This window comes from Gopherus flavomarginatus, chromosome 2 (genome assembly GCF_025201925.1).
Source record: "Gopherus flavomarginatus isolate rGopFla2 chromosome 2, rGopFla2.mat.asm, whole genome shotgun sequence".
NCBI lineage: Eukaryota > Metazoa > Chordata > Testudines > Testudinidae > Gopherus > Gopherus flavomarginatus.
Window position 1 is genome coordinate 153,582,864 of NC_066618.1, and position 26,707 is coordinate 153,609,570.

Consider the following 26,707-nt stretch of genomic DNA (forward strand, 5'->3'; position numbering starts at 1 on the left):
CCAAAAAGTGCTCTAGCAAAAGAAGCCCAAGGACGACAAGACATCCCGTCGCTGCTGTTTCTAAGGTTAAAAAACAAACAGGCGGAAGAGAAAAGCACCTTTTCAGGCCTTTCTTCTTTATACAGCACAAAGGCCCAGATGTAATTTTTTCCCCCGTTGCAGGGGACCTTTAACGAGCACCGTGGTTTGGGCTCCATTAGCAGCAAATATCACTTGTTGCCTAAGGGTTCTCATGACAGTCTGTGCCCCTTTGATGGCTCGGATGGCTCAGGCACGGCCAGCTGGATCGGGGCTGACAAAATGACCTTCCCAATGGATAGGCTTGACTTCTGAGACTTTCACCTGTGAACTTTGCCTTTTCAAGTCCTCTTTGCAGGCAGGGATGCTCTGGCGCCGGGTTTGAATCTTTGACTCTCAGTCCCAGCTGCGGGAGCCCCTCACGTCTGTTGCCAGCTGCCTGTGCTGACGCACTTGCGGCGTGAGTGTCCAAGGCTGCGCTGGGCGGGCTGGTGACGCGGGGCTTTGAAGGGCTTTGAGACGCTCGCTCTTCATTACAATCACTGCAGCCTTTAGATGGTGGTATTGGGGTAGTCCCTGCTCTCTGCTACATCTGCGGTAAATCAGGAGCGATGTCTGGATTCTGCTCCATGTTACACCCTTGGGCAGTCAGAGACAAGCACAGGTTCTGCTCAGTTTGGTGCCTGCTGGAAACTGGGAGCGTGGAATTACTGGCTTTACACTGAGCTCCAGATCTGGCCTGTTCTTTCTTTCCTCTCTTTGAGTTACTCGCTTCCACCCCCTTCCAAGCGAGGAAGCGTGGTCCAGTGGCAAGGATGCTACGCTGGGTTCAATTCTCTGCCCCACCGCAGAATCCATGCGTAACCTTGAACAAGTCATCTCAATGGCATTGAGGCCCTGAACTCCCCTTGGGCGCTCTGCGCTTGAGTTCCCTGTCCACACAGTGGGGGTAGCAGAGGATAAATGCACTTAAAGCTGTGAGGCACTCTCATCTCAGGGTGCTGGGAGGACGACAACTTTCAGGAGGCCAGCGTTTGTTTTCCTTCCATGGCGCAGTGAAATGGGAAGAGGTCAGAACACCTCTTGGGCTGGCCAGGTTTCGGATTCCTCCTCCCGCAGCTGAATGCAATGGAGGCCCTGTCCCTGGATTGCAAGCATTGCCAGCAGATCGAGGGACGAGATCATTCCCCTCTATTCGGCACTGGTGAGGCCGCATCTGGAGTACTGTGTCCAGTTTTGGGCCTCCCACTACAGAAAGGATGTGGACAAACTGGAGAGGGTCAGCGGAGGGCAACGAAAATGATTAGGGGGCTGGGGCACATGACTTACAGGGAGAGGCTGAGGGAACTGGGGTTAGTCTGCAGAAGAGAAGAATGAAGGGGGATTTGATGGCAGCCTTCAACTACCTGAAGGGGGGTTCCAAAGAGAATGGAGCTCGGCTGTTCTCAGTGGTGGCAGATGACAGAACAAGGAGCAGTGGACTCAGGTTGCTGTGGGGGAGGTCTAGGTTGGATATTAGGAAACACTATTTCACTGGGATGGTGGTGAAGCACTTGAATGGGTTACATAGGGGGCTGGTGGAATCTCCTTCCTTAGAGGTTTTTAAGATCAGGCTTGACAAAGCCCTGGCTGGGATGATTTAGTTGGGGATTGGTCCTGCTTTGAGCAGGGGGTTAGACTAGATACCTCCTGAGGGAACCTTCCAACCCTAATCTTATAGACTCATAGACTCATAGACTCTAGGACTGGAAGGGAGCTCGAGAGGTCATCGAGTCCAGTCCCCTGCCCTCATGGCAGGACCAAATACTGTCTAGACCATCCCTAATAGACATTTATCTAACCTACTCTTAAATATCTCCAGAGATGGAGATTCCACAACTTCCTTAGGCAATCTATTCCAGTGTTTAACTACCCTGACAGTTAGGAACTTTTTCCTAATGTCCAACCTAAATCTCCCTTGCTGCAGTTTAAGCCCATTGCTTCTTGTTCTATCATTGGAGGCTAAGGTGAACAAGTTTTCTCCCTCCTCCTGATGACACCCTTTTAGATACCTGAAAACTGCTATCATGTCCCCTCTCAGTCTTCTCTTTTCCAAACTAAACAAACCCAATTCCTTCAGCCTTCCTTCATAGGTCATGTTCTCGAGACCTTTAATCATTCTCGTTGCTCTTCTCTGGACCCTCTCCAGTTTCTCCACATCTTTCTTGAAATGCGGTGCCCAGAACTGGACACAATACTCCAATCTTCTATGATTCTATCTCCCAACCATTCCCGTGGGACACCTTGTGCCGATTGAAAAGGACGCGGAGATGGCGCTAGAGACGCTGCATGGCCCAGTGTCCTGCATGTAGTGTGTTCTGCCTGGCCTGACGTGGCTTGTGATCCATGCTGATCCCTCTCTCGGCACTGGTCCCGCTGGGGAGGATGCGTTGCTCCATCTCTCTTGCTCCCGTTCTCTCCTTCCTAATGGGTTTCTTCTGTGCTGGGCTGGGTTCTCCGGGGAAAGGGGCTTGCAGGTCAGCTTTCCTCTTGCGTCTGCATTGGTGTCCATGAATGCCACCTGCTGAGGGAAATGGGACTTAGCTGCTCAGAACAACCTGGCAGCCTCTTCATCTGGAGGTCTCCGAGCCTTGCAGAGAAGAGCCAGTGTTACCTGCGTTTCACAGCTGGGGAAACTGAGGCACAGACCGGCCAGGCACCTTGCCCCAGGTCACGCAGAGAATCAACAGCAGAGCTGGGGACACCACCCAGCCCGTCCCAGATCAGTGCTGCATCTGCTGGGCTGCTCTCTCACCTCTCCTGTGCTCTGACCAATCGCCTGGCTCTCCCCACGTGGGATTCGTGCCCCATCTAGGGATGCGGTGACTTTTCTGGCACTTGGAGGTTGGGGTGTGTTTCTAACGGACCCACTGTGGCTCGGCTGCAGGTGAGTGGGCCCAGGGATCCCCGGGGGGGAGGGTCTCTGGCCTGGGATGATCACAACCAGTCTGGCCTTAAAGTCAGGGACTTTTTAATCCATCCATCTCCTTTGCCCTGCCTCCATCTCTGCTCCTACCGTAGCCCCGCTCAGGGTGAGGCCCATCCCACCCACGTACACTTCCTGGGGTCACAGAAATGTATTACAGCAGGGCTCAATCCTGCAAGGTGGTTGCTGGGCTCACCTGGAGCTGCTTGGGCCCTGTCTAAGGGACACCTCCCCCCGGGATGAAGGAGAGTGGGGAGGGGACTGTGCGCCAAGGGGATAACAAGACGCTCTTTGATCCCCTTCCAGCCGGTGTCTCCTGCTCCGCCGTCATGGCCGTGGCAATCATGTCTGCGCTCTTACTGCACAAGCACCGTGAGGTAGGGGGAGGGCCGCGGGCCGGGAAGGAGTGGGAGGGGTCCTGGAGGCAGGTGTAGAAGGGAGCTGTTTGCTTTAGGGGGTGGTCTGAGTGATGAGGGGCAGGTTGGGGATGACCTGCTGGATAGTGGTTTCAAGGGCCCCCATGTTAAAGGAGAGGTGCCATCTGGATGACGGTTTTAAGAGTTCCCCCTTTATGGAGTCACCTGCTGAATGGAAGTTTCTATTGACAGGGAGGAGGGGGGAGTTGTGGGGTGAGTCCTTCTACCAGGAGATTTTCTGGCTCAGTGCTTGTTTGAGCTTCCTTTCCCTGCGGGGAGCGGATTATTCATCTCCCTTTCTCTGTTGCCTGGAAGGGGGGGGCATGTCCTTCTGGCTGGTGGTTTCAAGCCTCCCCCCTACTCACTTTTCTTCCTCTTCCCTCCTCCCGCCCCACCAGGGTGTCTCCCTGTCCCGGCTCATGTCCGACTTCTCCTGGCTGGTGGAGGAGACCCTGCTGCGGAACCATGACGTGGGCTTCTCTGGGCGGCTGCGCGACCTGGTGCTCCACGCCCTCTCCCTGCTGCGGGGCTGTGTCTCCCTGCACCGCCTCTCATGTGGGGACGTCCTGGTGGCCCCCAGGGAGACGGAGGCGGCGGTGAGGGAGCTGAGCTGGCACAGTGCTGCCCTGCTGCCCGTCTTCATGTGCGAAGCCGTGGGGGGTGAGTGACCCGGCCAGGAGTGGGGTCGGCAGAGAGGGGCTGCCCACAGCTCCGGCACTGTGTGTATGCAGTTGAGGGGCAGGTGACCCCTGGGGGTGGCAGTGGCTGTCCATGGGCCCCCGCCACGTGTATGGGGTTGGGGGGGTGGATGACTTGGGGGGTGGGGGGGAATGCCCATGGACTCCCCTGCAGCATGTGTGTGGGGTTGAGGGACGTGACCTGGTGGAGGGGCTCCCTATGGCTCCCCGCACCATGTGCATGGGGTTGGGGGGCAGGTGACTCCGGGGGGTGGGGCTGTCAATTGCCCCTCGCACCATGTATAGGGAGTTGGGGGGCAATGATGGGGGATGGGGCTGCCTATGGCCCCCGCGCCGTGTGTGTGGAGTTGGGGGGCAGTGGTGGTGGTGGAGCAGCCCATTGCCCCCCGTGCTGTGTGTGGGAGGGTTGGGGGCAGTGGTGGGGGCAGTGGTGGGGGGGTGGCGCTGCCCATTGCCCCCTACTCCGTGTATGTGTGGGGAGGTTGGGGGGCAGTGGCAGGAGCGGGACTGCCCGTTGCCCCTGTGCTATGGGGTGGGTTAGGGGGCAGTGGCAGAGGCGGGACTCCCATTGCCCCCACACCATGTGGGGGGGTTGGGGAGCAGTGGCGGGGGATGGGGCTGCCCATTGCCCCCTCGCCGTGTGTGGGGAGTTTGGGGGGCGAGGAGACCAGGCAGTGATGATGTCCCGAGCCCCCCCGCAGCGTGCGCCATCAATGCCTTGCTGGTGGAGATGCTGCCCTTCCTGAGCTCTGCCGAGCTGCCCGCGGCCGTGGTGCTGAGCCAGGAGGAGCTGCTCCGCAAGACCCTGACACTGCTCCAGTTGCTGCCCAGAGATGTCCTCCTACTCCAGGTAGGACCCTGCGAGAGGCCGGGGGGCCCCTGCTGCCGCCGCCTGGAGCCTAGCTGGGTCGGGGGAGCTGCTCCTGGTTCCACAGGGCAGCCAGGCTCCATCACATCACCCCTCTTGATGGCTCTCGCCCCCCACTCTGCGTCCCGCTGGGCCCGTCACCGGTGCTCTGCCGGGGGGGCCACGCTGACTCGTTCGTCTCCTCCCGCAGCCCTGCCAGTCGGTCTCTTGCTACGGCCAGGAAGTGCTGGACAAGCTGATCCAGTGTGGGCTGCTGGTCGCGGAGGAGGTAGGTGAAGGACGCAGGCCATAATGTCCCTGCTGTCCGGGGCCGAGTCCAGCCCCTGGTCCTGTTGCCTGCCTGCCCAGCTCGAGTGTCCCACGGCACGGTTGCCTGCCTGTGGCCTGCAGGGGAATCCTCAGTGCTGGGAAAGGTGACCCCTAGGAGACTAAGTCCTTTGGTTAACCACGGGGCTGAACGACGTGCCCGTCGGGGGCAATCCCCCCCCAACGGCCACGCAGTTCGGTCTCCCCTGCCCTGCCCGCCGAGGAGGAGGCTGGTTAGCCATCAGGGAGCCGTGGATTGAGAACAAACCAGAACAAAACAGCTGACTCTGAGGGGAAGATGTGTCCGGGCTCTGACTCAGGGATGGGGTCTGGAGGCAGCACCACCTTGGCAGAAGTGGGGAGCCCCAGGTCTCTCCCCACCCCCTCAGGGCATGTATGCCGGGTGAGCTGTGCCCAGAGGATTGCCAGCCCACAGCCGCTTGGAGTTCCCAGCCCCGAGGGCTCAGGGCGGCTGGTTTCCCCCCTAGACCCCCAGCGAGCGGCCGGTCTGCGACACGGCCCGGAGGCGCTTCTCACAGAAGCTGCTGTGGAAGGAGATGGAGGACTTCAACGACAGTGACAGCGACTACGACGAGGACACCGGCAAGCGCTACTTCAAGGTACCGCCCTGCCCCAGCACCCCTCTCCATGTTGGTGGGGATCAGGCTGCCTGGCACCAGCACCTCCTCCATCGGCTTCCTCCTGGGGGAGCAGGAGGCCTTTTCTCCTGCCTCGTGCTGGACCCGAGGGGCCATCCTTCCTACCTGTCTCCAAGGAAACCACCTGCCCAGATGGTCATTGCATCTCGCAGCCTGTCCGGGAGGTCTCCCTACTGCAGCTGGGTAAACTGAGGCACAGCTGTGGGGAAGGGACTCAGCAAGTCAGTGGTAGAGCTGGGACTAGAACCTAGAAGTTCTGAAGCCCAGCCCAGCCCAGCCCTCCCCTTCCGACCATTAGACTCCACTGCATCTCCCAGAGCCGGGGATAGAACCCAGAAGTCCTGACTCCCAGCTTACCCCTAACCACTAGGCCCCACTTCCCTTCCAGACCCCAACATTGCCATCCTCTCCCTGAGATGAGAATCGAACCCAGGAGTCCTGACTCCCTGTCACCTTCTCTAAGTTGTGCTCCCCCCTGGCCTGGGCTCTCCAGTCCCTGAACCCCAGCATCCAGCTACCCCATGACACCCCCGCCCCTGCACAGGGGGCGAGGCTTCTCTGGGCTGTCAGTTCCCTGCTGCGTTCTCCTTTTGGTCTGGTGGCACGTGGGAGGGGATCTGCCGCCCTCCCTCCCCAGCCCCATTGTAAGAGAACATCAAATTATCATATTAATTCCCGCTCCTATTGTTTCCCCCGCGATCACACGCTGGAGCCTAGGTTCACAACCTGTCTCTTGAAAATGCCAGCTGCGTGGGCTGCTCCTCCAGACGGGAGCAGAGTTCTCTGTAATTCACCAGCGGGCGGGGGGGCTGAGAACGGAGCCCTCTGAACTCGGCTCACTTGTGCACAGGCTGCAGGAGCCTGTTGCCAAGCGTCTGGTGCTGCAGCACCATCTTCTGGTCAGCCGGAGGCTTTTTCCCATGCGTGGATCCAGCGTCTTTCCCGACACTGGCAGGTGGTTATGTTCGTGCTCAGCGAGTCGTGGTGTTACTGAAAATGCGAGGCTAAGAGCCAGGGCGAGCGGGAACAGGGGCTGCCCCAGCCTGCCACACCTGGGTGACTCCTGGCCTGGGCTCCCCGCAAGCCCTGCCTCTGCCGTCAGGGGTCGGGTGGTGCGGACCCTGAGAACAGAACCCCCCAAACAGACAGATGGGGTGGCCCTTGGGGCAAGATTCAGATCAGCCTGAGCTGGGCACATAAGGTAAATAGGGAGTGAGGGTCAATCTTGACCCACAGCCCTGGGCTCCCCATAACCAGCTCTACCAATGCCCCTTAATCCTGAGCTGCTGCCCCCCAATATCCCAGCTCTGGGCTCCCCCAGAGCTCTGCCAGTGCCGCTCAATTCTGCCCCACAGCCCCCTGTTGTCCTTTCCCTATTGTGTGTGATGTTGGCAGCTCTCCCCTTGAGAGGAAGTTGAGTCCCACCAAACTCATTTCAAGTGTGACTAGCAGAGCCCTGTTCCAACGTGGACCATTCAGCACCCCCCAGGTCCAACCAGGCTGAGCCTATGCATCTCTTCTCCCCCCAGATAAGCCAGCTGGACAACTGCCCTGATTTCTTCCTCTTCCTGAGCAGCCTCCTGGGCCCCATGCTGAAAACCTTGGAGAGAGCAGCTGCCTTCCTGGTGGAGTCTGGCTGCCCTGAGTTAGGTATGACACCCTCACCCCCCAGTGCATTCACCAGTGTGTGTTTACCGAAGCCAGCTAGGCCTGTAAGAGCCAAGGGGAAATCATGCTGCATAGGGTCAATGAGACCAGAGACTTGGGGTCTGTCCCCCTGGGAACAGCCAGATACCCAAGGACAGTGCTGGCAGGGTGTCCGAGGGGTTGGGTCCAGCTGAAGGGGGCAGGGGGGGCTCCCCACCAACCCCCTTAATGGCTGGACTCTCCTAGCCCTGGGATCTGCCACCAAGGAAACCGAGGCACAGAGCAGGGACGTGCCTTGCCCTAGGTCACACAGCAAGGCTCATGACCCACGCCCATGCTGGGAGAACAGCCACCACACTAAGACTCTTTGGGGGCGTGCAGCTAGGGGCACATGCTGCTCCAGGCCGCTTCCTGGCTGGCCTGTTACATGGAGATGGGGAGGTAGCAGTCTGAGCTGGTGGAGAGGGGATGCCGGTGTATATCAGTATAGCCCTACTGAGGTGTGAGCTGCCCCAATGTCCTCAGGCTGAGGATCAGACCCAGAACGGTGCAAGGGCCCCTCCCAAGCTCTCTGCCTGCCTCCCCCAGAGCTGGAGTACGTGGAGAAGCTGCAGCGGTTCCTGGTGAGGAAGGCAAGAGAGGACGGCTCCTTTGGTGAGTGTGGGCAAACCTACTGAGATCCAGCCTCCCTGTACTGCTGGGGAGATGCTGCTGAGCCTGGTGTCCTCCTGGGCCTAACCCCTTCCTCACCCAGGCACTCTCACCCTGCTAGGGAGCCTTCAGCCCGGTGCTAGCCTCTTCCTCAGGGGTTCTGTGGCAAATCAGATCAGGAGCCGACTCAGGAAGAGCTAGGTGTTGTCTGCCCCCTGCTGGGAGCAGGGGGAACAGCACAAGGAAGTAACAGGCTTCTCTGCACACTTGTGTCAAGAAATCGCTTTCCCATCTCCCAGCTCCTCCTGCTGTGAGGATGGAGCTGCTGGTGGGCAAACATGGAGTTGGGCTGTAAACCTGCAGGGGGCAGGAAGGAAGCCCAGTGGATGGGATGGGCCCAGGGTTTGATCAGCTGTGGTGAATCCTGTCTTCCCTCCTGCAGGGGCTTTTCAGGACCACCACGAGGGCAGCTGAAATGGGGTTTTAGTGCCACAGGCTGCACTGTAGGGCCCAGAACAGAACTAAAGGAGTGGGAGGGGGCCTGGCCCACAGTGGAAGTGAAACAACTGCAGGAGCTGGGTGTGGTGGGAGGGTTGCTCGGGGCTGGTACACCATGGGCCGTGCCTGTTTGTCCTGCCCCTCGCGTTGTTACTGGCTCTCTTTTCAGAGTGTGCGAACAGGAGCCTGGCTCTGAGCTCCATCCGGACCTTCAAGGAGCTGGGAGTGAGTGCGCCCCACCTGTCTATACCCTGGTGATCATGGGGAAGTCTGTGCCTGTCACACCCATTTAGGGATGGCAGAGTTGGCTGCTGGGATGCTCTCTCCCTCCCCCATGAAAACGTGGTCCTGCCTGTAACCTCCCCTCAGCCTGGCCCAGCACCTGGCTGGACAGGCACATGCCCTCTCTTTGTGCAACCCCAACCCCTTCCTGGGTGGAAAGTCAGGGTTCCTCTGTCCCCCTCCTCCCCCAGGTGCTGAGGGAGCAGCCAGGCCCAGTAGGGCCTATTCTCCACCTCTCGGAAACCTTCAGCACCAAAGAGAACCAGGAGCGACTGGAGAAGTTCATGGGCCAGTTCACCTCCAGCTAGAGCTGCTCAGAACTGTCCTGCTGCCTGTGGTGACTGTTTCAAAATCCCACTTCTGCAGGATCCTATTGAATGTCTCTGGGCTGGGGGTGGCCTCCACCCACAGCAGCATGAGCTCCGGTGAGTTGGAGATCAAAATAAATCTATTCTTGGTGCCTGGGTCTCCAGCTGCTTTTACTGGACAGGCTCATGCCAGCGGTTTCCCCACCTCTGAAAACCAGCCATGGTGGGTTCAGTGTTGCTTCCCTCTCAATGGTACCACACCAGCTCTCCTTTCCCTTGTGTTACTAGAGAGATCAGTCCACGATGGTGGGTGGCAGAATGGTCTATGCGATTACAGCCCCAGCATGGGGCAAGATTCAGTCTAGGGTTGCATATAATAAACACTGCCTCCCTAACTCGTTCCCCATCCCTCCTGAGCAGGGCTGGCAAGTGCATGGATTTGCCTTGCTCTGCGTCTAGGGGAGCAGCCCTCTGTGTCCCTTACCCCTTTAACAGCAGCCTGGCACCATGATCCCCCCCACGCGGGGTGTTTGAATGGATTTCACAGCGAGCGTGCTGATGGGTTAGGTCAGCTTCTCTGAGCACAGACTGCATGTGAAGCTCTGTCATTAGCACAGGAGGACCGGCCCTTCAGCAAGAGCTTTATTGCAAAATCCACATGCTGTTGAGTGACATGATTAGCTGAAGGCCATTGAAGTGCTGCACCTGCCAGTGTCCATGATCAGCTCCTGGACCCCGGGGACTGCGCTGGCCCGGCATCCTCAAATGACCTTGTTTCGGAGGGCTCCCAGCTGGTCAATTTCACACTGCACCACATCTCCTCTCTGCAACGCAGGGTAAGCAGAGTAACATTTCCCTTAGGAGCTACGCGCTGCCACAACCAGCTACCAACTAAAGACTGAAGCTCCCATTTGCCTTCCCGAATCCTTTGAACCAGCCCCTACGGCAGCACCATGGACCAGAGAAGGATGGCTGATGCTTGATCTTTGTTACCTAGTTACAAGCGTCTGAACAGAGCTACAGCAGAACCCCAGGATTAATGTCTCCCCATCTACCCCCCAGCAGCTCAGACATGCCCCTGGCCTTGCGAACGAGAACACAGGGTGGGACTGACCCCCCTTTCATGCCTAGAATAGACAAACTGCAACTACTACACAAAATCCAGCCCGAGGGGGGAGGGGAGAGAGAGTCTGTTACAGCTGAAACCCTGGGAGCTGGAAGAGTCACATGCAAAACAACGTACAGAGTGACTGGAGCCGCCAGCACCTCCTAAGCCTCCCGGGGGCTGTTTTGACTGTAAGTAAAGGGGCTAAAGCCAGCATTAAAAAAAGCAGCTTCGGGAACACCCAGTTGCTGTTGCCAGTAGTAGTGAGGTGCACCCCCTAGTGGCTGTAGGAGTTAAGACACTTATTCCACAGCCCTAGGACCCCGCTGGCTCAAAAGAGGCGAGGCAAGGCTAGGGCTATTCCCCTTACTGGAACCTCTGAGCCTGGGGCTGCAATTCCAGCTGCTCAGGCAAGCTCTTGAGTTTGTGCTGAGCGTGCCAGCCAGGCACCACAGTCGGCCCATGGGGCTCCAAGGGCAGGACCGGGGTCCACGTGGGACACCAGCTATCTCCTGTCACTGCCCCTCACTGGGACCCAGCCTACCCCTGCTGTAGGGAGTCTGGATCTCTAGGTAGCAGCTTCAGCTTTCACTGCCAACCCCAAGGGGCTGTGATTCCCCAGAACTGACGCTCACCTTCAGGAACATGGGGGGCTTCCGGAAAACTCCAGTGCCAGGGGGGGTCCCGGTGAGGAAGACGTCTCCTGGGTACAGTGTGATGAACCTACCAGGAACAGCCCATTAGCAGGGCATTCCGGCTCAGTGCCTCCACTACACACCCCATTAGGGCCACGATTGTTCAGCCGTGCCCAGATACCTGCCAGGGGGCTGTGACTATCCCATGCATAGATCAGTGGTAGGGATCAACCCCACGCCCTCTGGCTCTCAAAGCAGAGCTGCTATTAAGCACAAGGGCTATCAATGGGAGGCAGCCATGACCCTGCCACAAGAGAGGGGCAGAGAACCACACTGGGTTACCACAGCTCCCAGGGACAGAGTGGTTTGCTGCTGCCAGGGCAGGGGAGAAAGGGGCTGCACCTACTGGGAGACCCATGTGACCAGCGCCTGCGTTTTGAAGATCATCTGGCTGGTGTTGCTGTCCTGGACGAGCTCCCCATTCACTTTGCAGCGAATTCCCAGCTTGTGAGGGTCTGAGAGAGAGACAGAGCAGTCAGGTCTGCAAAATAACTGGGGAGGATAGGGCGGTTCCCTGTACAGACCTCCTCTGCTGGGCAAGAGGAGAGGCCCTGTTATGCAGAGGAGGTGGTGGGAGAGTGGGGATCCAGGAGAGGAAACCTCAGATCACAGGAAGGATCCCAATTTGTTGGACAAACTATCAAAGGGGCTGCCATTGCTCACTGCTGCCCTGCGGCCACCTCTGGGCTGGTACGCAACAGCTGTTTTGACAGCTCACAGCAAGCCTGGAGAATGGGGTGAGCCACTAAGCGAAGGATGCTGGGTCCAGCTGCGGCAGCAGGAGGAAATGTAGGGTGCAGAAGATAATTGGAATTGGACTGGGACACCGGGATTCCTGCTGGGAATAGCATCCTGAGTGCGTCAGTGAGCACGGGTCACCCCCTAGCGCCGTGCTTGGGGAACTGGTTCAGTAATAACTTGGGAAGGATACCACATACTAAGCCACCCGCCCCAGTCCTGACAGCATCCTGGGATTTAGAGGGCTCCTATGCAAATACTGAGCCAACCCGACCACAGGTGGCCCTTGAGCTCCCTTGTGTGCCCAGGGCAGTATGACTGCAGTGATGGAGCAGGTGGGAGGAATCAGGGATGAAGGCAGTTCATACATCACCTCAGAAGCCTCTGCAGCATGAGAGCATCTGTGCAGGCAACCCAGCCCTCCCTATGCCAACCACAGCCCGGCAGGCGGAAGAGACCGAAGGGCTGGATGTGTACCTGGCACACAGTCCTTGGTGACAATGGCAGGGCCCAAGGGGCAGAAGGTGTCAAAGGATTTCCCCAGGATCCACTGCTTCCCATTCCTCTTCATCTGCCAGTCCCTGGCGCTGACATCATTGGCAACCATGAATCCCACGATGTGATCCATCGCAGCTGACTCCTGGGCAGGGAGGGAAATGGGAGGGGAGTCGCCGCACAGCCGCACGCAGGAGCCACTGCTAGAGACCACAAACATGGGGCTGCCTGACTCCTCTGAGCACAACGGTGCAGAATTAACACACGTGCCACCCCTGACTGAGAGGGTCGTCCTCTAGTGGTGAACAGGGAACACGCTCAGTTCAGGCACCAGCCTGCCAGGGGGCCATTTAGTGCCAGCCATGGTGGTGGCTTTTGCCGCGTGCCCTGGACTGAAGTCATCGAACAGATGGCCCTGTTCAGCCAGGGCTGGGTTTCAAGTACCAAGACCTGAAGTGGCTCCACAGTCCGTGCCCAGCTCCCTTAGTACCTTGATGTGCGTCCCTTTCTTCCCGATGACAAAGGCCAGCTCCACCTCCCAGTCGACTTCCTAGAGAAGGAAACAGGGAAGTCTGAGTCTCTGCCCTAGTCCAGCAGGGCAGAGGAAATCAGGGCCAGGGTCCCACGGAGAGAGGCAATTAGAGATGTCCGAGATCACTGTTCCCACACCTGCGAAACGCCACTTGTGATATGGCAGGTGGGCAGTACCATCTCAGTGCAGAGACACCCCCCCTTATGGCCCAGCAACTTGGTAGCTCCCCATGGCAAGCTATTTGGCTGTAACATTCTGGACTGTTGGCGTCTAGGTGGCTTGTTACTTGACACAGCCAGCAGGAGGCACTTGCACAAATAGATCTCGAGGCAGCTAGCAGCCAGCTCAAATCTGGACCCACGCTCTACTGACAGCAGCATTCTCCATGGCCGGAATGGGCACACTTGGCTTTTTCTCCCACAGTTCTTTAGCTGGAGCCTTTAACAGACACCATCTTCAGGGGCTGGCGTGCAGACAGGTCTTGGCTGAAAGGTCCCCGCAGGCATAGCAGGAGGAGGGAGGGGTATTTACTTGGCTCTCGGCTGGGTGGATGATCTCGTCGTAGGGGCCGGTGACAGAGCTGGGAAACTTGCTGAAGATGATGGGCTCCTCGGGGATTTTCACATTCTGCTCCTGGCAGTGGTCTGCGTAGTTCAGCCCCACGCAGATCACCTTCCCCGGGTTGGGTATGGGGGCCAGGAGAGTCACCTGAGCGCGTGGCAGGATGTGCTGGCCAGACTCCTGAGCCCTAGAGACACAGGAGGGAAGGGGCAGCTGAAAAGGATGCTGAGAGAATGGGGGAGGCTCTTCATTGAGAAAGCCAAAGACAGAGGTGTAGTGCTCCAAGCAAGGGACTGGGAGAAGTGGATCCCCTGGGTTCTACTCCCAGTTCTGGTATGGATTTCCTATGTAGCTGTAAGCAGTTCCTTGCCCCCTGTGTCTCAGTTTCCCACCTGTAAAACAGGGCTCACACCTACCTCTTGCGTAGACACTGCCTTGAGAATCCTGCACTGAGAATGACAAGTCCGAGCGTGGGTCCAGGACTGACTAGGACAATCCCAGCTGTACACTTCCACACCTTTCCTAACCAGCTTCCAAACCCCAAAACAACTGCACCCCCTAGTGCCCATCGAAGAGCATCTCAGCCCTAGCTCTAAAAATGCTTTAGGAGGAGGAGGTTCATTATCCCCTTGTTTTACAGCCAGGGAAACTGAGGCATGAGACAGGGAAACACCATGCACTGAGTCCATGGCACAGCTAGGACTAGAACCCAGGGCCATAGGCGCCAGCTTTGTGGATGCACCTGCAGCCCCCTTATCAGTGCATCCCTCCTGCCTGCCACGATCAGCTGTTCCAGGGCACCCTTGAGGGTCTACTTGGCCTTTCAGGACAGAAATGGTTTCTATTACCCCCTGCAGGGTTGCTAGAGATCCCCACTTACCTTCTCGCTACGGCCAGTGCTGCGTCCCCTACCTCCAGGAACTCTCTCATCCTCCTGGGCAGGGAGGGGTCGAAAGCATTTAAATCAATCACGTTGCCTCCATCTTTGTCCTCCAGCCCGATCCTGGGCCCATCTGAGCTGGTTTGAAACTGGACCAGCCTCATAGCCCCAGCTAGATAGGAAATGCCCCTGGACTCTGTCCCGCCCCAGCTCGCGCAGCCAGGCAGCCTCCAGCTCAGTCTCAGACTCACTGGAAGGGCTCTTAGGACCAACACCGGCATCAGATCCTGCGGGAGAAAGACAAACGAGCGTGGACAAGTCATCCATGCACTCCAGTTGGGTCTCTGCCCAGCAGGGGTGTCTATCATTTTTTTTGTCAAGGTTCAAATTCTTGGTCAAAGTATAGTAAACAGAGAAAATAAACTAATGATGATGATAGACAAATAAATAAAAAGATGATGGGGTCCATCCAAAAGTGTCTGGCAGACCGGATTTGGCTCATGGGCTGCCTATTAACTATCCCAATGGAAAGTAACCAAACCTGGGCTCTCCCTCTACTACATGGTGGGGGGAACTGGTCACGCACAGGGCTCAAACCCTGGGACACCCAGTTGTTCGCCAGGGTCATGCACAGTTTCGCCTGGATTCCCACGGAGCCAGAGGCCTGGGCTGTGACCCCAGTGGTGCCATGGGGGTGAGGGGCCCCTCTGGGAGGCTGGAGGGGGGAAGACAAGGAAGGTGGGGGGGGTTACTCTGGGTGGCCAAGGGAGATGGGGGTCAGGCTGTGAGGCGGGGGGGGGGCGAGGGAGGGGGGGTCACTCTGGGCGGCCAAGGGAGGTGGGGGTCAGGCTGTGAGGCCGGGGAGGGCCGAGGGAGGTGGGGGCCAGGCTGTGGGCCCGGGGGGGGGGCCGAGGGAGGGGGGGTCACTCTGGGCGGCCAAGGGAGGTGGGGGTCAGGCTGTGAGGCCGGGGGGGGCCGAGGGAGGTGGGGGAATCAGGCTGTGGGGCCGGGGGGGGGGTCACTCTGGGCGGCCGAGGGAGGTGGGGGTCAGGCTGTGAGGCCGGGGGGGGGCGGCCGAGGGAGGTGGGGAATCAGGCTGTGAGGCCAGGGGTGGGGGGCCGAGGGAGGTGGGGGAATCAGGCTGTGGGGCCGGGGGTGGGGGGCCGAGGGAGGTGGGGGAATCAGGCTGTGGGGCCGGGAGGGGGGGTCACTCTGGGCGGCCGAGAGAGATGGGGGTAAGGCTGTGAGGCCGGGGGGGGGGGGCGAGGAAGATGGGGGTCAGGCTGTGAGGCCGGGGAGGGGGCCGAGGGAGATGGGGGTAAGGCTGTGAGGCCGGGGAGGGGGCCGAAGAAGATGGGGGTAAGGCTGTGGGGCCGGGAGGGGGGGTCACTCTGGGCGGCCGAGGGAGATGGGGTCAGGCTGTGAGGCCGGGGGGGGGGGGCCGAGGGAGATGGGGGTAAGGCTGTGGGGCCGGGAGGGGGGGTCACTCTGGGCGGCCGAGGGAGATGGGGTCAGGCTGTGAGGCCGGGGAGGGGGCCGAGGGAGATGGGGTCAGGCTGTGAGGCCGGGGGGCCGAGGGAGGTGGGGGTCAGGCTGTGAGGCCGGGGGGCCGAGGGAGGTGGGGGGCACTCTGGGGACGGGCCTGGTGCCGCTGGGCAGGCGCAGGCCGAGGCAGCCCCTGCAGGGGCTGGATCTAACCGGACGGGTCCGAGCCGGGGAGCGGACGCGGGGGGGGAGGGGGGTTAACAGGCACTCGGCGAGCCCAGCAGGCTCGGGGGGGAGGGGAAGCGCCAGGCCGCCCCCGCCGGGCTCCTCCCCCGTTACCTGCCCAGCGCCTCTGGGGTGGTTGCTGCTGCCGGGCAGCACCTCTTGCGGTCACGCACTGATACCGTCACAAAGCCGAGCCACTACCCCGTCACCGGATTGTGACGTCATAGCAGCCGTCGCCTGTAGGGGAACCAATAAAAACCTACCTCTCCTGCCCTCGCAATGAGAGCGGAGGAGTACCCAACAACCAATCATAGAGCGTCCAGGGCGGGACTTCACGCGCTACCACCAATAAACCGCTATATAATAATCCCCGCCCACTCTTCTATTCCCTTAGAGAGCGTGACTGGCTGTCACCATGACACCAAAGGCAAAGCGTGGGACAAGCCAGGTCGGGCGCCATGACACTAGGGGCAAAGTGTAGCGAGAGGCAGACTGGGCGCCTTGAAGTCAGGGGCAAAGCGTGGAGCAGGGCAGGCTGCAGGATGAGCCATCATAACTAGGGCACCAGTTATCTTGCAGAAGGGTTGCCGTGTGGCTCCTCCGCCCCAGCAGAGCCCATGGGCGCCCTCATCTGCAATGCAGAGCAGCTCCCAAATGGTGCCAACGGGCAGCAGCAAATGAGGCTCCAATGTGCTGCACCCCTTTGGCCTGACGTGCCCTGACCCTGCTCATGGGGGTCAGCAGCAGGGCTAGAGAGAGTGGAATCTCCATTCCCCCCTCCAACCATGCTCCAGAAAACCTCCTCCTCCTGCCCCCAATAGTCCTTGCGCCCTACCTCTCTTCTGCCTCATTTCAGCCCCCCAGCCCTGCCTACCCCACTCCGCCGAGGCCTCCCCTTCTTCTGTCACCCCCCCCGCCCCATTTCCAGCACAATGGAAGGATAAGAAGCAGTGGAAGGCTTGTTCCTTTAGCACCTAGCATGCGTCCATGACTGGGGCTCCTAGGAACCATAATTATAATAATAAATTAATAAACTAGGAGCATGGCGCAGGGTGCTGCAGGTGTGTTCCTAGCAAAGTGGGGAGGCACCATGGGTCAGGACTCTCTCGTCAAGGGTGACCCTTTTAGCACAGCGTCCCATAGGAAAGTGGCTGAGCTTATCCAAAGGCATGAATCGAAGACCTGTAAGGGCTAAACCACAGGCATCATCTGCTCAGGGCATGATGCGCAGCAGAGTTGTTCCGTACCTCCAAGCTCCAGGGTCTCCAGTACTCACCCTCCATAACATGGCCCATCCCAAGTGCTGCTCTGGCATTTGAGCTGTGTAGTCAGCTGGCTATGCAAAGAGAGGCCCAGGATAGAAAGCAAGAATAGAACCGTGTTCATGCTAGCAGCTGTGTTTCATGGCATGGGAAGGATTTGGATACAGAAGCAGCTGGGATCTAATGCTAGAGAAGGAAGCAAAATGGATGGGAGCCTCTTTTTTTTTTAAGTTTATTTTATTAAAATATACAGTGACTGAATATCAAGTAGTTACGGAGAACAGGAACCGACAACTGTCTCCCCAGGTTGTGCTGTGAGGGTGGGCATGAGATTGGGGCACTGGAGTAAAGGCTACTGCTAGTGAGACATGCGGCCATTCCTTATACTGTACATATGTCAGGAAGTATCGAGTGCAAACTCACAGCCTCTGGGAGAGGGCTTAGGGTAGAGAAGAGGGAGAGACAGACGGAATTCAGAGCCTTTTTGGGAGTGGGAGACAGAAACAGACTGATCTGGGCCTTGGGCAGAGAGAGAGAGATGGTTTTTGGGCACTGAGAGAGGTTGAGAGGAAGATGAGGACTGAGTCTGGGTGGTTAAAAGTCTGGATCCTTCTGCTAGTTCAGATCTGGGAAGTGGGGCTGGAGAACTTGGGGGTAGTGGGGGAGAAAGGTGGATCTGGTTGTATCCAAGGTGAAGGCCTGGGAGAAAGAAGCAGAGCCTGCACTAGCTTAAGCATCAGTGACAACTTCCACCAGGACACCTTCTCTTCCCCAACGTGTTTGGTGGCCTCTTCCCCACTGCAGACCCAGGGACTATTTCTCAGGCTTAGTGCTCTTCTAACCAGAGAGTGTTCCATCCCCAGCGAGGCAGGGTCATTCAATAACCAGACCCATCCAAGGTTACTAAAGGAACTGAAAGGGGAGTCTCTCTAGGGCACCTCATCTAGGGGATTTCTATTGCATTGGAAACAGATAGCCCCATGGCTCTGTGACTCTGACATGGCCAACAGGAAATCCCAGTGAGACAGAGCATCCAGCTACTTAGAAAGTTCCTCATTAGAGACTGTACTGACTTATCCCTGACTTGGATCTTGAGGATGACACCCTCTTGGTTGCAGAGCTACCAACCCAACTCCTCTTTTCCCTACCAAACCTGAAGACCAGTGACTTGTCTAGCCCTACATGCGCTGATTTCCAGCTGGCTTTTCCAACTCTCTGGCCTCTTTCAAGACTTGTTCGCCCCATGTCAGATCTCATCTCAGTCCTGGAAACAGCATGTGTAATGTCTAAAAATAGTCACTTGTTAAAAAAAACAAACAAACAAAAAAACAGTCCCTCAAACCAAACCTTGTGAACGTTCCCCAGGGATAGGTGATATTTCACACCCTATTTGACTTATGACTTTCAACTGCAGCCTGCAGTTTTGGGCATATTCATAAGTCACCGCCCATCAGCTTTCAGTGTCACAGAAAAGGCAAGATGGGTGAGGTAATATCTTTTACTGGACCAACGTCTGTTGGTGGAGAGGACAAGTTTGAGCTACACAGAGCTCTTCCTCTGTCTCCATGTATCTCAAAAGCTTGCCCTCTCCACCAACAGAAGTTGGACTTATAATAGGTTGTACCTCACCCACTTTGTCTCTCACACACCCTGGGACCAACGCAGTTAAACAACACTGCCCATCCCACAAACTAACAGTTTTCCAGTGTAACCCTCAATTGCAGTCAACAGATATTTGAGCCAGCTCTGATGGAAATGATGGACCGGTGGAAAACAATGAAAGAGTTCAGCTCCAGAACGTAGCAGCAAGGGCCCGTCTCCTCCTCCAGTTTGGAAGGGCCAGGGTATTTGTGCTTGTACTTCTGCTTCAGGAAATTCAAATCCTGTTTCTTTGTTGCAGATTGCCGCAGTTCCAGTCTCCTGAGTGAAGATACCTCATCCTCCCCTACCACTGCAGGTGGAGGGACATTCATTCTCAGTGCGACTGGGGAGAAGGTGTGTTAGCTTCTTCCTTTGTCTCCCTTCTCTGGGGACGCTAGAAGGCGCTGTACGTTCTCTAACATTTGCACACGATGTGGAACCTGCCTTTGAGTGGATGCTCTTGTGCTTTTAGAACTGAAGTTCTGGAGATGATTCCCAACAGCCAGTAATGTCTTCTATTCAGGTGTCCACAAACCATCCTCTCTCATCTGAGACACATTCAGGCTCCAGGATCTTGGCCCAGGAGCTTCCTGCACATGGAAAAGTGGGGAGCAGGTCCTCAGCTGGTGAAAATTGATGGAGTTCAGCTGAAGTCAGATTTCGCAATGGGGGTATGAAGTCCATGGAGTTATGCCAAATTGTGCCAGCTGAGACCCATTTCTTCTTCAGTAACTACCTCTCCCTCCTTTTCCTGATGGAACCCAGTAACTGCCCCATTGCCGGGTTTTCACTTGATGCTAGTGAGAAGAACTCCACCTCCCACATGCAAACGTCCTTTCCATCCTGCTACCATGTGAGAAGTGCTGAGCTTAATCCATGAGGCTGGTCTCTTTCCCACAGGTGGTATTTAACACTGTGTAGCGTTCCCTTGCTGTATCCTAGGGAAGAGCTAGCCAATCCCTCTGCTAGGTCAGACAAACCCATGAAACCCAATCTCTCTCTGTCTCCTCTTGCCCTTCAAGTAAGAATCCGGTCAGTGTCGGGAGCAAACATGATTACGTCCTCTTTTTTGTATTTTTTTTGGGTTTTTTTGTTTTTAAATATAAAAAGAGTTTGTTTTTCTTCTCATAAAGATGTTTGTGTGCTTAACAAGAGAGACAGACAGAGGCATCCATCTGCGTGCAGGCCGGGAGGCAGCCGCGCTGGGAGAGACGAGATCGCATTCTAGATCACATTCTCGAACAGCTGCATGGAGCTCATGATGTTTTCGTCCTGGAAGGGGAGGAGGGAGAAAGGTCAGGGCAACAGTTCAGAAACAACACAACCAATGGAGATTTGTGGTTCAGTGAATGAGGAAGCATCTTGAGAGTCAGGAGATTTGGGTGCTAATCTCAGCCCTGCCACTGACCTGCTGTGACACCTTGGGCAAGTCACTGCCCTCTCTGTGCCTCAGTTTCCTTCCCCACTCTTTGGGGTTGTAAACCCTTTGGGGCAGGGACTAACACACATCTGTTCAGTGCCTACCAGTGGGCAACTGGTTGGCTGGGGCCTCTTAATCTCTACTGTAATAATAACAATATATCTGACAGAGGTGTGGTCTGTACATTAGATTGGCAGCTGTCAGAACCGGAGTTCTAATACTGGCCTGCTGGGTGAACTTGGGAAAAACAGCACAGAAAGAGGATGGGACTTCCCCATTAGGGATGGTAGGACTGACCTGCTTTGGACAGTGCTTTGAGGTCTGCCAATTAAATTAGCTAAGAATCGTTGCTGAGTCAATGTGCATCATCTAGCACTGTTCATGTGCTACCACGCACACGTGGGCATGCTCCATGAGTTAAATCAACCTGCTCTTAACGGAGCTTCATCTGGTCTCCTGTCTCCCTACAACAGCTCCATCCCCTCTTCGCTTTTGCAGTAAGTGCCTCCACAGCAGGAATCAACATGTGTAATCCCACAGCGCGTGTTACACAAGAGGAGAGGATCTGGATGGGGGGAAGCTGCAGTCAAAAGGGATTAGAAATGGTGTGACTGGAATTTGGAGGGTCACATGAATCAGAGTCCTGGCTGGAGAATGCACTGGGCAAATCGGTAAGATGAATTCTAGGAAAGGAAGATGGGTAAGATGGGCTCTAAATCCTATAGAGTGCGCCAGGGATATGGTCAGGAGGAAGAGGAGGAGGGATCTGCAGGATCTGAAGGGCGATGAAGAATCCACAGCAGCGACCTACTCACCTTTTGACAGGTTTCTAAAAACTCCTCGATTGTCACCACACCGTCTCGATTTCTGTCCATTTTCTGAAACAGAAAAGCGATGCTCAGAAGGTGCATGGGCGGCGGTCCCGGCGAATCTGTGCCTAGGTGCAAGAACACACCTCCCCCCCCCACCCCTGCAACCACACTGCATCCGCCTGTACCCTAAAAGTCCACCTTCCTGCAATCCTGGCAGGCCTGGGAATGGACTCTCTCTGCCTGCATTCTGCCTGGTGGCTCTGAGCCACCATCAGGGACACTCCTCCCAACCAGTCCTCCTTCCTCCTAAAGCCTGTAATGGAGCAGCCCCCCCAGGACCAGAGAGTGTCTGTGGCTTGTAACCCAATCTCAGCGAATCCACATCAAGAGTCCCTAATGGGGCCCCTCTGCAGCTGCCAGGATCTGCAGCAGGATTGCCAGCCATGGCCCCCGCCATCTGCCTCCTGCCCGCAGCCGTGTGGGAATCTGCATCTCTTCCTGTGTCGGTGAAATTAATCCCGCGCCCACACCTTTTCCACCCTGGTACAATTCCACTCATGGGCGCCGACTCCGTGGGGGCTCCAAAGCTCAAGCACCCAGGGAAAAAAAATAGGGGGTTTTCAGCACCCACCAGCCACACTGGTTCTGGCCCGGGGCTCTCCACTGATCAGCTGTTCAGTGGGTGAAAGCTGTTGTGGGGATAGAGGGGGGAGCGGCTGATGGGCGAGGGGGGCCTCAAGGGAAAGCGTGGAGTGGGGGTGGGAAAAGGCAGAGAAAAGGTGGGGCCTTGTGGGAAGGGGCGGAGCCTCAAGCAGAGTAGGGCTGGAGACCCCGCCAGGAAAAATACAAGCCAGAACCTGTGATTCCATTGACTTCTGAGACACCACTCCTGAGTTACCCCTAAGGTGACTAGACAGCAAGTGTGAAAAATCGGGACGGGGGTGGGGGTGGGGGTAAAAGGAGCCTGTATAAGAAAAATCGGGACATCTGGTTACCCTAGTTACACCAGGATAAGCAAGACCAGAATCAGGCCCTCTGCGCCCAGCTTTTGGAGGAATCAGGCCCATCCACCCTCTAGCTAACTTGGAACCTATGGGTCTATGGGCCAAGCCCACTGCCCTGGTTAGCAAAAGGTTTCTACTCCCAGACGCCTGCGAGCTGGCTTACCTGGAAGAACTTCTCCACATGCTCTATGGGGGCATCGTCCCTGACGATCGGGTACGTGTAGCGGCCCATCATATCGTAAATGGACTTCATGATCGCCAGCATCTCCTGGCAGAGAAAGAGAGAGATGCACTGACACGGGGAGGCAGCCCAAACAAAGCCCACCACTGTCCCCTGGTCTCAGCCAGGTTCAGGTTGGCGTCAGGGCCAGCAGAAAATCATGAGGGTGAAACAACAGATTTCCAGGCAGGTCCTATGAGCTGCATCCCCGCGGAAGGGTCAACTCTATCGAGTGAGGTAGTGGGAGAAACTGTCGTGCAGTGGGAGCCTGGGGGTTTTAGGAGTATCCCAGCCACAATACCAGATGTCCCCATTGTCCACCTCCAGGCAAATGGCAGCAGTACAGTCTAGTGGGCAGAACACTGGACTCAGGAGACTGGCCTGCTGGGTGACCGTGGGCAAATCACATCGCCGCTCTGTGCCTCAGTTTCCCCATCTGTAAATTGGGGAGAACGTTACTGACCTCCTTTGTAAGGGGCTTTGAGATTGACTGAGGATAAGTGCTAGTTAACAGTCACTTATTCTCTTGTGCCGTGACCTTGTTGAACTAAGCAGGGTTGGTTTGGGTTTTAGATGAGAGACCTCCAGGGAGCACCATGGGGCTGCAGGAAGCGATGCTGAGGACTGAGGAGGGGGTGCGTGCATTCAGGGTCCCATAGCGGTGTTAGGGATACAGCAGGTGGGGTCTGCCATGCAGGAAGGGTCCTGTGGAGGTCTGTGCTGTTGGCAGTGCATCAAGACACAGAACCCATGTCCTGACCACTTGTGGTCATTAGTAATCCTGGGGCATTTCTTCCTAAAGCTGGAGTATTCAACTGAGGATGGCTCCTTCACTGAACTAACCCCCAAGGTCTCCTGGCAGGCAGCACTGCATCCTGCTGAAGCCTCTGGAGATGCAGCCAGTTGAGTCTTTGCCATCTAAGTCTCCTACAAACCTGAAGAGGGGGAGGCTGAATCTAGATGAGGAGCTGTCCTGCTTTGTTGTGCCATGTGGCATCATAGGGATTATTACCTCAAGCCTGTCCTCACATATGGGAGTTGAGTGCACATCCAAGGGGCAGAATTTTGGCAGTGCTTTTTCAGTGTCGCAAATGTGGCCCCTGTTATGGTACCACAGATCATAGCCAGGGACCAAATGCTTCCATAAAGTTGCTCAGTGCATGATGTACTTTGGTAAACAAACCACAAGGGAGCGAAGCATCCACACAGACAATGCTAGGGCAGGCAGTAAGCTCCAGATGCCTCGACCAGCAGCACCAAAGCAAACCAGTGCTTCTCACCAGCGTGGGGAAGCTAGGCCAGTAGAGTGGGGAGGAAGCGGCTTCCAGTGGCCCACACTCCTTGTTGCACAGGACCAAGTTGTGGACCCAGTGATGTCAACGTGAGTTTAGTCGTTGATTTCAGTGGGGCCAGGATGCGACCCACAGGAAGTGAGAAACATCACAGGTTTAATGAGTAAACCAGGTCCATGTCAGGGAGCCATATGGTGCACCACCAAAGAAAGCCACATTTGCTCATAGTTCTCTCCCAGCCTCAGACATATGGTCACAGCCTGGCCTGGAGATTTCAACTGTTATTCTAGCCCTATGGGCTTCACGAGGGCTCACACGGTGATCTAGGAGAAGGGGGATAAAGTTGGGGTTTTATGGGCACATGGAAAGAGGCTGTCGCCTTGTCAAAGCCATGGAGGTGGCCCGGTGGGATCTGAGGGCTCACGTATGGCAAAACTCAAGCAGCCACTACCACTATCTGGAACAAAGCACCGGAACAGCCAGACCTTTTCAACCTCAGGTGCCTAAAATGAGGCACCCTGAAGTGGCCTGATTCATTCTCAGAGGCGTGGAGTGGCCAAAGCTTCCACCATCATCAAAGGCAGCCTCAGACCAACTCAAGAAACAGTTCCAAGAGCCCAAGGCTAGGCCCCCCAAGATGGAAAATGTCAACCTAAACCAGGACTGGAGTCTGCCACTGCCTGGAGAAATGAATCCGCCCCCCCCTTACACCTCCCATCTCGCTTGCAAAGGGGATCTCTCAAACCCAATTGTACCACTAAAACTTCTGAATCCAATCCATACCCTCAGGGCCTCCATTTATGCTCCTCACCCAAACTCTCAGCTCCTTCCCATCCCACGGGCTCCAGTTGTGGCCTACGGTCACACAGCAGGCCTGGCCTGCATGTCTCCGAACCACTCCCACTTCACAGGGTCTCTGATGTTGAACTTTATTCAGATTCCCCCTGGGCCCTAGCTAGCACAGACACACATGCATGCTCCTACCACCTTTGGAGCTCCTATTGCTGACCCAGACCCTCCGTAGACGTAAGTACCACACCTGCTGTGGGCTGTGGTAACTCTCATTCATTTCCACCTCCAGATGCCCCTGTCTCTGATACGGAGCCCGCACAGATTCACGTGTCTCCTTCCAAACCTCACCCATACCCGCAGCTACATTCCCCTCAGCCCAGCCGCAGGTACCTCCTTGGTGATGTAGCCGTCCTTGTTAATATCATAGAGGTTAAAAGCCCAGTTCAACTTTTCGTGCACTGTCCCACAGAGCAAGATGGAGAGGCCGACGACGAAATCCTGGAACAGAGAACAAAGCAGAGACCTAACAAGACATGCAAACAACCCAGCACATGGACAACTGCATACATATAGCAAACAACCCCCTCCCACAACCAGCGCCCCAAGAAAAAGAACAGTTTTGCGGCTGCTGCCTGGGAGGTAGCTCTTGACTCTTCAAAGGGTGAAGTGGGAATGTTATCGACCATGAAACTCTCCTGGTATTTTTCCTATCGATCATGTTTCTGTTCTCTGCTGGATCTATTTTTAGTTGCCTCGCTACCCACCTGAGCCTGAGTGCCCCTCGCTGACAATAATAATATAAAAAAACCCCTCCTCTTTGGTTCCTTACTGCTCAGCGCGTCTGACACAGAGCACAAATAACCAAATGAAAATCATTAACTGCCCCCTCTCAGCGTAGAAATGAAACAAAAGGCATTTTGGTGGCTGGACGGCTGGCTGAGAGATTTGTGTTACATCCATTTACTAAATAAAAGAATTATTTTATATATACATACACACACACACTCATATGAGTGTGATCTTACATTTATATATCGTCTTTATTTAAAACAATCCCACAGGTCTTTGGAAATTTGACTGTTTGGACAATATATATACACATTGTATGTATGAACAATGAGGTAAACAAATGAGAAAAATCAACCCAAGGCTTTTTGATCTTATGATCCGCTAATTTTGAACAACTAACAGAACGGGGCCTAAATTGGTTATATAGGCTTTATGCCCCACAATAAAAATCCTGTCTGACATATTACCCTGTGCACTCTGCTCTCAATTAGAGAGCTGAGCTGGCAGGCTATATCTCAAGCTAAGCACACATGCTTAGAACCTCAGAGTTACAAACACTGGCATTACGAACTGACCAGTCAACCACACACCTCATTTGTAAACCCAGTAAATACAGCACAGTACTGTGTTAGAATCATAGAATATCAGGGTTGGAAGAGACCTTGGGAGATCATCTAGTCCAACCCCCTGCTTAAAACAGGACCAATCCCCAGACAGGTTTTTGCCCCAGATCCCTAAATGGCCCCCTCAAGGATTGAACTAACAACCCTGGGTTTAGTAGGCCAATGCTCAAACCACTGAGCTAAATGGTAGAGCTAACATCATATAACAGCAGCAGCAGTGTGGATGTGGGTATACATGTGTACATAGTGTTATACCCATGTCCAACACAACATACATGGAACGTATGTGAGCATGTACACTGTCTAGTAAGCTTGTGCGCTGATGTAGGCATAGCCTAAATAGAGAAGATATACATGTAAACTACTAAAATAATAAAGCGAAAGCAGCATTTTTCTTCTGCATAGTAAAGTTTCAAAGCTGTATTCAGTCAATGTTCAGTTGTAAACTTTTGAAAGAACCATCAGAACATTGTGTTCAGAGTAATGAACATTTCTGAGTTCCGAACAACCTCCATTCTCCAGGTGTTTGTAACTCTGAGGTTCTACTGTACTTGGAGGGGAGATCGAGGGTGGCAGGACAGGTGCTGGTGACTCAATAGGGGCTTGTGTTCCTGAACCAATGCCTCGATAGTGCTACGGGACACAGCACTTCCACGGACGGTACCCTCTCTGGACAAGATGTAATGCTGAGGCCTTGATTACTTGTGAATATTAAAGGTGTGTTGGCACTTTTTGCCTATGTATGAATCACTCCACCCCGCACTGAAATGCAGCCACCTCTGGGGTTGAACGCAGCGGCTGTTTCACAATGTGCAGCAGC

The 26,707-nt window shown here is 55.7% G+C and overlaps 3 protein-coding genes across 6 annotated transcripts in view; 1 reads left to right on the forward strand and 2 right to left on the reverse strand.

Moving 5' to 3' along the window:
• Positions 1–9,829, forward strand: part of GPAT2 (glycerol-3-phosphate acyltransferase 2, mitochondrial) — a 44,413-nt gene extending 34,584 nt beyond the window's left edge. Inside the window, exons 14-22 of the mRNA XM_050939954.1 lie at positions 3,290–3,360; positions 3,798–4,059; positions 4,799–4,947; positions 5,156–5,233; positions 5,760–5,891; positions 7,460–7,580; positions 8,166–8,231; positions 8,896–8,951; positions 9,200–9,829. Coding sequence (XP_050795911.1) covers positions 3,290–3,360; positions 3,798–4,059; positions 4,799–4,947; positions 5,156–5,233; positions 5,760–5,891; positions 7,460–7,580; positions 8,166–8,231; positions 8,896–8,951; positions 9,200–9,316 — 1,052 coding nt within the window. The 3' untranslated portion in view covers positions 9,317–9,829. The remainder of the gene's footprint in view (positions 1–3,289; positions 3,361–3,797; positions 4,060–4,798; positions 4,948–5,155; positions 5,234–5,759; positions 5,892–7,459; positions 7,581–8,165; positions 8,232–8,895; positions 8,952–9,199) is intronic.
• Positions 9,830–9,921: 92 nt separating this feature from the next.
• Positions 9,922–16,220, reverse strand: LOC127044924 (fumarylacetoacetate hydrolase domain-containing protein 2-like). 2 transcript variants are annotated; one of them, XM_050940228.1, is made up of 8 exons: positions 16,147–16,220; positions 14,323–14,609; positions 13,413–13,629; positions 12,840–12,899; positions 12,332–12,494; positions 11,463–11,571; positions 11,057–11,144; positions 9,922–10,140 (listed from the first exon to the last, which is right to left on the reverse strand). In XM_050940228.1, exons 2-8 carry the CDS (start codon positions 14,601–14,603, stop codon positions 10,078–10,080), a joined length of 981 nt encoding a protein of 326 aa, XP_050796185.1. In that variant the 5' UTR covers positions 14,604–14,609; positions 16,147–16,220; the 3' UTR covers positions 9,922–10,077. The 2 variants fall into 2 exon arrangements, with proteins under 2 accessions (XP_050796185.1, XP_050796186.1); XM_050940229.1 differs by lacking the exon at positions 11,463–11,571.
• A 1,334-nt stretch (positions 16,221–17,554) lies between these two features.
• The window catches only part of KCNIP3 (potassium voltage-gated channel interacting protein 3), a 96,757-nt gene continuing 87,604 nt past the window's right edge, over positions 17,555–26,707 (reverse strand). For all 3 annotated transcript variants that reach the window (XM_050940275.1, XM_050940276.1, XM_050940277.1), the window contains 4 exons: positions 24,866–24,973; positions 22,335–22,439; positions 21,171–21,233; positions 17,555–20,207 (listed from right to left, as the gene is read on the reverse strand). In XM_050940275.1, the coding sequence (XP_050796232.1) occupies positions 20,160–20,207; positions 21,171–21,233; positions 22,335–22,439; positions 24,866–24,973 (324 nt within the window). In that variant the 3' untranslated portion in view covers positions 17,555–20,159. The remainder of the gene's footprint in view (positions 20,208–21,170; positions 21,234–22,334; positions 22,440–24,865; positions 24,974–26,707) is intronic.

Coding starts and splice junctions, on each gene's coding strand:
- LOC127044924 (XM_050940228.1), bottom strand. CDS start 14,603: ATGCCGGTGTTGGTCCTAAGAGCCCTTCCAGTGAGTCTGAGACTGAGC. Junction 12,900..13,412: donor TCCACCCAGCCGAGAGCCAA/GTAAATACCCCT, acceptor TTCCTTCTCTAG/GAAGTCGACTGGGAGGTGGA. Junction 12,495..12,839: donor AGAAAGGGACGCACATCAAG/GTACTAAGGGAG, acceptor CTCCCTGCCCAG/GAGTCAGCTGCGATGGATCA.